Below are 10,266 nucleotides of genomic sequence, written 5' to 3'. Positions count from 1 at the left end.
CTATGATTCAGAGGGAAATATTGTTCTCTATAATTCCACTACATTCATTTAATGACTTGAATTATATTGCAACAAACACAAAATATTATTAACAAATAATGTGTTATTATAAATGAATCTACCAGCAGTATATAAAGTCATTAAAACAAGCTCCGCCTTTACCAGCTGCAACTTTAAACTGATGAACAGTAATTATAATCCAATCATATTATTTAGATTATTCGGGAATGGGCCATTCTGTATATTGAGTACTTTTACTTTTGTTACTTTAAGTATATTTTGATAATAAACTAAACAACGCTTTCTAAAACAAAGTTTCAATTCAGTACTTGAAGCAAATAAAATGACCAAATAATGCAAAAAATACAATACGCAACAATAATTACAGATAAAACCAATAATAATAATAAAACAGATCGCTAGTAATAATAAAAAAGCTTTTATTTGTGTAAAAACTTAAAAGCATGACTTTTACTTTGTACATTACTACCATTTCTGCCAATGTGATAAAAAAAAAACCCCAACATCCTGTCATTATTTTTAAAATACTCTCTCATTAGTTCTGAAAAAGAAAACTTTTTTTTTTTTTTATTCACAAGTAATCATCTTATTTGTTTATTTTACTGGCGTAAATGGGCTTCCATACAACAGAGTGTGTCGCAATAAAGAGCCTCAGCGTGTGTGTGTGTGTGTGTGTGTGTGTGTGTGTGTGTGTGTGTGTGTGTGTGTGTGTGTGTGTGTGTGTGTGTGTGTGTGTGTGTGTGTGTGTGTGTGTGTGTGTGTGGGGGGAGGCGTGGTGTTCACTGGTCTACCTGCAGGTTTCCCTCTTCTTCACTTCATTTACAGCTTCTGTCGCAGCAGAGATGAGCGGACGAGTCGGAGACTTGAGCCCTAAACAGGCTGAACTATTAACGGAGGTAAACGTGGTATTAATCTGTGTTGATGTGTTGATCCTGTGATTTATCGCTGGACGTTGATATTCTCACAGACCTCACAGTGTTTTGTTTCTGTCGTCTCGACGGTTTCTTTTGTTGTGGTTTCACAGGGATCCTATGGTAACTCCAGCTGAGTGCTTATTGTGACATGAATCTTATTTTAAAGAGACATTCTTACCTCTGTTCTACATTTACTGCACTTAAACACACTTTGAGGTACTTGTACTTTACATGAGTATTTCCAATTTATTCTACTTTGTACTGTACGACATTTCAGGATGAGATATTGTACGTTTTATCCAACTACTAGACTTATTTAACAGATATAGTTATGGGTACTTTTCAGATTAAGATTAAAAAAAAATTAACTAAGATTATAAAATAAAATGTGTTATTAACTGTTCCTCTTGTCATGTTCGAGACCCAAAGAAGTTAAAATTATTCAATATTCCCCCTGAAAAAGAGCAAGAAATGTAAAAAAAAAAGTATTACTTTTTAATGAATTAATGTTTTAATTTGAAAGATCGGATGATTTAAAAAAATATATATATTCTTGTATATTGAACTTTCTTATTGTAAACAGAGAAGTTAAAACTACCTTCAGCTCGACCAACAATAACATTATTTGGACACACTTTAATTTTAGTGCAAATAAATCTAATACAGATTATATAGTAATAATAAAACACTTTGAACAGTTATTTTATGTAACAAATTGATACGTTTAAGCACATTTTGTTAATAGTACATGTACTTAAGTATCTGAGTTCTTCCACTGAAGGTACTTTTACTCAAATATTCCTATAAATCCTACCTTGCAGTACTATTTTGTTTGTAGGCTCAGAATATACATAAATGACAGATTACACTAAAAGTTCAAGGTGGGTCGCAATAACAAAACAGTTATTATCTATTCTGTTTAATGTGTCACAAATATAGTTATTATAGGTAATATGTCAGTTGTTTTCTTAATTGTTAAAAGTTTATCATTTGGTTTATAAAATGTCAGAATTTGGTAAATGTCCTGATGGGATTTTAATTAAATTATCAAACTATTTCTTGCGTTTGTCGTCTTTTCACATAAGTATTTGTACAAATTAAACAACATATAACGTGATAATCAGCTTTAGAGGTGCTGGTATCTGGATTTTGCCGTTACCAGTAGACGGAGCTATGCTAGCTGTTTCCCCGTTTCCAGTCTTTATGCTAAGCTAAGCTAACCAAAGCTTCATATTGTTTGTACAAACAAGAGAGTGGCGTCAAATCATCTCATCTAACTCTGTCAAACTATGACTTAAATAATAAAAACAGCTTTTTCTAAATGTATGGTTGATAGTGTTTTGCTCCATTTGGTTCTCCTCCAGTTTCGGGGGAGGATCCAGGACGTCCTCCCTGACCTGCCTGCTCAACACGACCACTACCTCCTCCGCTGGCTCAGAGGTGAGAACCTCTAACCTCAATTCAGCTTTTTGTTTGTTCCTCTGTGCGGGTTTGATGCTGGCAAAACAACAACTACAAGGTGACTCCTTTAATCCAAATAAAAAGCAAAGATAAAGAACTGGCACAGAGCGGAACAGCCAAATAATTATAGAACAAAGAAAAACACCAGATTAAATATGTTTCACTCTAAAGTCAACATGAGTTATTTACACAACACTCAACTCAGATTACCCTCTTTTATTTAAAATAATTATTCTAATGAGTCACCAGCGGTGGAAAGTACTGCACTTTAGAACAACTTACAGGTACTTGTACTTTACTGGAGTATTTCCATTTTATGCTACTAAAGGAGGATTTATTGCAGAGAATGTCAACCAATTCCTTGAAAGCGAAGAAAAATGTCCTCCTTGTCCTGGTTATTCAGTAATGTATTTCCTATAACGTTCCTCCCCCTGACCCTGTGGACGTGAAACAAAGTATTTACTCAGCCAGGAGGGTTTGATCTACCTTTAGCTCAATAGTCTTATCCGACAGTAAATGTTTGTTTTACGCTGAACAAAACTCAACGTCAGAAAATCTGCAGAGATTTTTAACAGAAGGTACTTCCCCCCTCCTTTAAAGTCTAAACCCAGCTTCTAAAATACAATAAGTAGAGATATATAAGATCTGATGAGTACAAATTAAATTAGCTGCTTCGTCTCCTTACAGAGGAATCCTGTCATTCCTCTTTACATCTCCTCACTCGCCTGTTGTTGAGCTGGACGTCTGTGCAGCACATTGTGTTTGTTTAGTGGTCCATAGTTCAGATTTGGGGACTCTGGGACGGTCGATCAATATTTGTATCCTTACTTGACTTTTAAATAAAGAGTATTGAATAGGTTTTCTGTTGTTTGATTATCAGACATATTATAGATGGAAACTGGTGCAACATTTACAAATCAGTGATGATCAGAGAAGGAATAATAGTGCCTCACATTTTATGTTTCACATGTCGGACAAATACATAATAGTACGTTTTATGGACACTAATGTGTTCATTTAAACTTACTTAAAGTACTGAAGTACAATTTTGAGGTAGATGTACTTTACTTAAGTGTTCTGCTACTTTATACCTCTACTCCACTACATCTCAGAGGTAGATATTGTAATATTGTGTTAAGTGGCATGAGAAGAAAATACTCTAGTGCACTCTACTACTCTAGTATATATGTATATGTATATACCTCAAATGGGTCCTTAAAGTACAGTACTTTGGTAAATGCTGCTTCATTTCTCTACTTTGATAATCAGTATTTATTTTCTGTCTCTTTACAGCTCGTAGCTTCAATGTGCAGAAAGCTGAAGTCATGATCAGAAAGGTGAGCTCATCTTTAAAACACGTTCATCAGTCATGTTGTTTCTACTGAAGGGCTGCAGGATGGTCCTGTTTCTAACCTCTCTTTGTCTCTCTGTGTCTCTGTCTCTTTGTCTCTGCAGCACCTGGAGTTCAGGAGGAAGATGAATGTGGACTCCATCATATCAGACTGGAAACCTCCAGAGGTGAAGACGTTCTGTTTGTAACACGTCAAGTAAAGAAGTCGGGATTGTTGAACTAATTTATTTATTTATTTACCTGTTATAGATATTATAAAATAATTCAACAGGAGGAGTCAGGTTTTATTCCAGGAATCATTTTGGATTCAAATTTAAATATAGATCTCTTATTGAAACTTAAATTATTTTATTTTATATATATATATATATATATATATATATATATATATATATATATATATATATATATATATATGTGTGTTTATATCTTTTTTTTAATATACATATTTTTTTATATATTTTTTTTAAATATCTTTTTAATATATCTTTTTTAATATATATATATATATATATATATATTGATCTATATATATGTATTTTTTATATGTATATTGTTTTTTATATATATATATATTTATAAATATTTGTATATATATATATATTACCTCTGAGATGTAGTGGAGTAAAAAACACAATATGTACCGCTGAGATGTAGGAGGACAACTCTATAAAGTAGTACAATAACTTTGCATGACTACAGTTCTTGTGTACATGTACCTGTTCCTCTCCACCTCTGGTAATATTGACAGTATAAGTTCTTCTTCAGGTGATTGAGCAGTATGTGTCGGGGGGGATGTGTGGATTCGACAGAGAGGGGAGCCCCATCTGGTATGATGTCATCGGTCCTCTGGACCCCAAAGGGCTGTTGCTATCGGCGACCAAACAGGACTTCATGAAGACGAAGATCAGACACACGGAGGTGCTGCATCGGGAGTGTAGGAGGCAGTCTGAGAAGGTCTGTGTCCTCTCTGCTCTTCTTTTATGTCAGCTTGGATCCTCTCCTCCTCTCTTGTCTCATCTCCTTCCATCTCCTCTCATTTTCTCTCCTCTTGTTTCTCTTATCTCCTTTCCTTTGTTTCTCCTCTCTTGTTTGTATTTATCTGCTGTTGTGTCAACTTGTCTCCTCTCCTTGTCTCTTCTGTTGATTTAACTCTTAACCTTCTCCTTCATCCTCTCCTCCCTTTCTCTCTGCTTTTGTTTCCACTTCTTCTTTGTCATCCTCTTGCCTTGTTTTGCCTCCCCTCCTCTCTTGTTTTCTCTTCTCTTCTCTTGTTTCCTTTCCTCCCCCCTGCCCTCCTCTCCTCTCCTATCCTCCTATCCTCCTTTCCTCTCCTTGCCTCTCCTCTCCTCTTCCTTTCCTAACCTCCTCCCTCTCTCCTCCCCTCTTCTCCTAACCTCCTCTCTCTCCTCCCCTCCTCTCCTAACCTCCTCTCATCTCCTAACCTCCTCTCCTCCCTTCCTCTCCTAACCTCCTCCCCTCCCCTCCTCCCCTCTCCCCCTCTCCTAACCTCCTCACCTAACCTCCTCCCTCTCTCCTCTCCTAACCTCCTCCTAACCTCCTCTCATCTCCTAACCTCCTCTCCTCCTACCTCTCTCCTCCCCTCCTCTCTTAACCTCCTATCCTCCCCTCATTTCCTCCCCTCCTCTCCTCTCCTCACCTCCTCCCTCTCTCCTCCCTTCCTCCCCTCCTCTCCTCCCCTCTCTCCTCCCTCCTCTCCTCCTCTCCTCTCCTCACCACCTCCCTCTCTCCTCTCCTCTCCTCACCTCCTCCCCTCCTCTCCTCCCCTCTCTCCTCCCTCCTCCCCTCCCTTCTCTCCTCCCCTCCTCTCCTCTCCTCACCTCCCCCCCTCCTCTCCTCCCCTCTCTCCTCCCTCCCCTCCTCCCTCCTCTCCTCCCCTCCTCTCCTCACCTCCTCCCTCTCTTGTCTCAGTTGGGTCAGAACATTGAGGCGGTCTCTCTGATCTACGACTGTGAAGGACTTGGACTGAAACACGTCTGGAAACCTGCGGTAGAGACGTATGGAGAGGTTAGTGAGCTGGACTCACATCTTATATAATATCACATTAAATATAATAATATAATAATATAAATGTACTTTAATCATGGCGGCTCTCCTGTGCTGTAGATCCTCACCATGTTTGAAGAGAACTATCCAGAGGGGCTGAAGAGAGTGTTTCTAATCAAAGGTGCTTCATCTTGTGACTGTTTGTCTATAAGTCTCATTTTCTTCACTATGTTTTGTGTTTTTCATCTTCAGTTTGTGTCTTCATGTCTTTGCTGCAGCTCCCAAAATGTTCCCCATGGCCTACAACCTCATCAAACACTTCCTGTGTGAGGAAACGCGCCGTAAGATCATCGTTTTAGGAAGTAAGAGAGTGGACAATAAGAATAAAACCGCTCACATTCATCCTTTTATCATCCTAGCTTAGCATGTTAGCATGCTAATGTTGCACACTGTAAAAGTACTAATACCACACTGTAAAGATACTCTGTTACAAGTAAAACTACTAATACCACACTGTAAGGATACTTTGTTACAAGTAAAAGTACTGATACCACACTGTAAAGATACTCTATTACAAGTAAAAGTACTAATACCACACTGTAAAGATACTCTGTTACAAGTAAAAGTACTAATACCACACTGTAAAGATACTCTGTTACAAGTAAAAGTACTAATACCACACTGTATTAGTACTAAGTACTAATTACTAACATTATTACTAATAAATGACTACATTAACATTATTACTAATATATGAATACATTAATTGATACATTGACATTGACTGAAAGCATCACAATAATAATTGATCACCTTCCTGTGTTTGTAGGTAACTGGCAGGAGGTGTTGCGTAAACACATCGACCCGGAGCAGCTTCCTGTGGTCTACGGAGGAACCCTGACCGACCCGGACGGAGACCCTCGCTGCAGAACCATGGTCAGAGAGGAGAGCGGGGGGGGAGGAGAGTCTTTCTAAATGACCGGGACTGAACCGGTTGGTGTTTGCTTTGCAGATAAAGTACGGCGGTACGGTTCCCCGGTCGTACTACATCCAGGACTCAGTGAAGGTTCAGTACGACAACAGTGTGACCGTCAGCCGAGGATCCGTCTTCCAGCTGGAGTTTGATGTTTCAGCAGCCAGCAGCCTTCTGAGGTACAACACAAGTATTTAAACCTTTAGCAGCCTTCTGAGATACAACACAAGTATTTAAACCTTTAGTAGTCTTTTGAGGTACAACACAAGTATTTAAACCTTTAGCAGCCTTCTGAGGTACAACACAAGTATTTAAACCTTTAGCAGCCTTCTGAGGTACAACACAAGTATTTAAACCTTTAGCAGCCTTCTGAGGTACAACACAAGTATTTAAACCTTTAGTAGCCTTCTGAGATACAACACAAGTATTTAAACCTTTAGCAGCCTTCTGAGGTACAACACAAGTATTTAAACCTTTAGTAGCCTTCTGAGATACAACACAAGTATTTAAACCTTTAGCAGCCTTCTGAGGTACAACACAAGTATTTAAACCTTTAGCAGCCTTCTGAGGTACAACACAAGTATTTAAACCTTTAGCAGCCTTCTGAGGTACAACACAAGTATTTAAACCTTTAGTAGCCTTCTGAGATACAACACAAGTATTTAAACCTTTAGTAGTCTTTTGAGGTACAACACAAGTATTTAAACCTTTAGCAGCTGAAAATATACTTTGTTTTATCAGCTCTGTACAACATGAATCTTCCTAATTGTATGAGAATTGCTTACAAATGTGCTGACATGCATATACAGTATATGCACATATAATACTTACATATTAAACAATTAAGAAATTAAATAAAACAAGCTACAGTACCGATTGTGTGAATAAACATGGCGGCTAGTTTGTTGATGCTTTTCAGATGCAGCAGTTAAAATGTACTTTTGAATAACTACATCAGATACCATGTGTTTCCTCCCAGGTGTCAGTTTGCCAGTGACGGAGCAGATATCGGGTTCGGCGTGTTCCGACGGACCAAAGAGGGCGTCGGTCAGAAGGTGTCTGAGATGCTTCAGGTTCTGCCCAGCGAACGCTACAACGCTCACCTGGTCCCCGAAGACCGCCACCTCACCTGCCCCGAGCCCGGCGTCTGTGAGTCTACCGAGTGACTGCTAGAGAGGCCGTTAGATTAAAGGGCTGAAAACATGAAGGCAAGGGTTAGCTTTATTTAAAGGGCCAGTGTGTGAGGTGTAGCACCATCTAGTGGTGAGTTTGTAGATTGCAACCAACTGAAAGTTCTCCTGTGTGCCAAAATCAGAATGTCCTCCGTATGGAGATAGAAACGCCAATTCTAATATATAAATAGTAACAAACGGGGGTTTTGATTTCATTATTTTTTTCATTTGACATTTTGGGAAATGTGCTTGTTCGATTTCTTGCCACCACTCTTAATATTAGCTTAGCTTAGCATAAAGACTTGAAACAGGGGGAAACAGCTAGCTTACGGTGGGCCGGTCTCTGCTGGAGGCTCTGTCCACAGTGGACCGGTCTCTGCTGGAGTCTGAGCTGAAGGAGTTTCTGGTGAACCTGAATCACCAGAATCCGACCCGGTGGCACCGATGACGAGCATTAAGTAACTCTATAGAAATAGACCATCTTCTCTCTGATGGTCTCTTTACTGATGGAGGTCTGATAGAGGATCAGGACTAAACTGAGACTGGTTCAGGACCAGATAAAAGCTCCTCACAGTAACTCTAGTTTCCTTCTTTTTCTGCAGACGTGCTGTGTTTTGATAACAGCTACAGCTTCCTGCAGTCTAAGAAGGTGAGCTACAAAGTCGATGTTCTTCCTCCTCCGGACGGACAGATGCCGAGTCCTCACAGCCGAGGAGACCGGAGGCTGCAGTGACCGACAGCACGGATCCACGAGTGACGGAGTTCACGGAGTATCACCGATCACTGACGACAAAATCAATGCTTTTACATCAGGGCTGCATCAACCCTCTCTGAGGCCTCGGGGCAACAAACACGAGCTGTGGACTCCAGTCTGAGCGTTGTGTTTGTATCAGTTCGGCATTCGTAATCAGCCGGCGGTAACTTGATTAAATAGTGATGTTTTTTTTGTGGAGCATTTAGCAGCTAAAGAGACACATACTTCCCTCAGGAGATCATTGATTATCATGGCAGCAATATTAAATAATAGGCGCTTTAAAATGCAAATTATAAACCGACGTTCTTCAGGAGAAATCGACCAGAAGGAATCAGGTTTCTAGAGTCCCCGACCCTGATGATGGACACCAGGTTTATGTGACGTATGAGAAAACACACTGAGTGATGTCACGGTGTACTCACACACCCTGGAGTACACCGTGACATCACTGCAGCGACACTCTCTGCAGGTGTTGAGTTGCTCTTTAAAGCGTACCGCTGAACAGATTTAAGTTTACTGTTTACTTACAATCGGTTACACACAGTTCTCTCTACTTGATGTCACTTTTTAAAATAAACACTTCAAACACATCTCAGGATCGACTGTGGTACCAGAACACTAATTTCACTGTTTGAAGTCCATTAGGGAAATATTTACAGCGCTGATTGTACTGCTTTATATTACAAAAGTGAATTGCTGTAGGCTTCAGTAAGCTTTGTTTTACTAAACTATGGTCATTCTAGTTATGGATGGATTCATGAACGGGCCAACCTGAGGGCCAAAACGTCAGGGGCCCCTTGGCCCTCACCTACAAAGTGTCACTCAAAGAGACATGTATGAAACCAGGAAGAGACTCAAAACCACCAATAAGAGACACAAAGAGACCGCGAAGAAATGTAAAACGACGATAAAGAGACACATAAAGACTACAGTGAAACCGAAACAACCTCAAAGAGACACAAAGAGATTCATGACGACTATGAAAAGGGTGAAAACAACCTCAAAGAGACACAAAATGACACTAAAAATTGACAATAAAGACACACAAAAAAACTACAAAGACACCAAAATAACCACAAAAGACACCAAAACAACGACAATAAGAGTCACAACAACTATGAAAAGGGTGAAAACAACCTCAAAGAGACACAAAATGACCACTAAGACAGGTAGATAATCATTGAGATGAAGATTTACTGACAATTCAGGACGATAATGAAGATAAATATAATTTGTTTCACCAGCATTTCAAACGTTAACTGCGTGAACTTGTGACGATCGTTTAGCTGTTTTCTTTTTACTTGGCTGAAGTTTTGTGTTTGAACGAAGAAGAAAGAGACGAAAGGAGCAAAGTTACATTCCTCCAGTAGATTTCTGCGTCATAATTAAACATTTATTCTGCTCATAACCGTTTGAATCTATTATTAGATTGTTATGTAATGTGTTGAAATGAAGGATGTTTTTATGCTAAAGCTAAATATTGAAAAACAACTTGAAGTCGTTACGATGACGGGATTTACAAAATGTATTGTTTTAATTTATGAGGAATCTTCTGTTACGTTTAATTTGTGTATTTCTTGTAATAAAAGCAGAAATTGTGTATTGAACAGAAA

At 38.9% G+C, this 10,266-nt stretch overlaps 1 protein-coding gene across 2 annotated transcripts; it reads left to right on the top strand.

Moving 5' to 3' along the window:
• The first annotated feature begins 818 nt into the window (after positions 1–818).
• sec14l7 (SEC14-like lipid binding 7) lies at positions 819–10,266 on the top strand. 2 transcript variants are annotated; one of them, XM_068706389.1, is made up of 12 exons: positions 819–917; positions 2,300–2,375; positions 3,690–3,733; positions 3,852–3,914; positions 4,516–4,704; positions 5,680–5,775; positions 5,875–5,935; positions 6,033–6,116; positions 6,584–6,690; positions 6,767–6,906; positions 7,707–7,876; positions 8,502–10,266. In XM_068706389.1, exons 1-12 carry the CDS (start codon positions 864–866, stop codon positions 8,630–8,632), a joined length of 1,215 nt encoding a protein of 404 aa, XP_068562490.1. In that variant the 5' UTR covers positions 819–863; the 3' UTR covers positions 8,633–10,266. The 2 variants fall into 2 exon arrangements, with proteins under 2 accessions (XP_068562490.1, XP_068562491.1); XM_068706390.1 differs by having other exon boundaries at positions 8,483–8,607.

The sequence above is a fragment of the Cebidichthys violaceus genome, unplaced genomic scaffold, assembly GCF_023349555.1.
Source record: "Cebidichthys violaceus isolate CVI_PGR_0920_01 unplaced genomic scaffold, fCebVio1.0.p SCAF_12, whole genome shotgun sequence".
Lineage (NCBI taxonomy): Eukaryota > Metazoa > Chordata > Actinopteri > Perciformes > Stichaeidae > Cebidichthys > Cebidichthys violaceus.
This window is presented reverse-complemented; position numbering and strand designations above follow the sequence as displayed.

Bases quoted from the DNA above. Each gene is read 5' to 3' on its own strand.
- sec14l7 (XM_068706389.1), top strand. From the start codon at position 864: ATGAGCGGACGAGTCGGAGACTTGAGCCCTAAACAGGCTGAACTATTA. The intron at 3,915-4,515 runs GTGAAGACGTTC...GTTCTTCTTCAG, and splicing joins CAGACTGGAAACCTCCAGAG to GTGATTGAGCAGTATGTGTC. The intron at 6,691-6,766 runs GTCAGAGAGGAG...TTTGCTTTGCAG, and splicing joins ACCCTCGCTGCAGAACCATG to ATAAAGTACGGCGGTACGGT.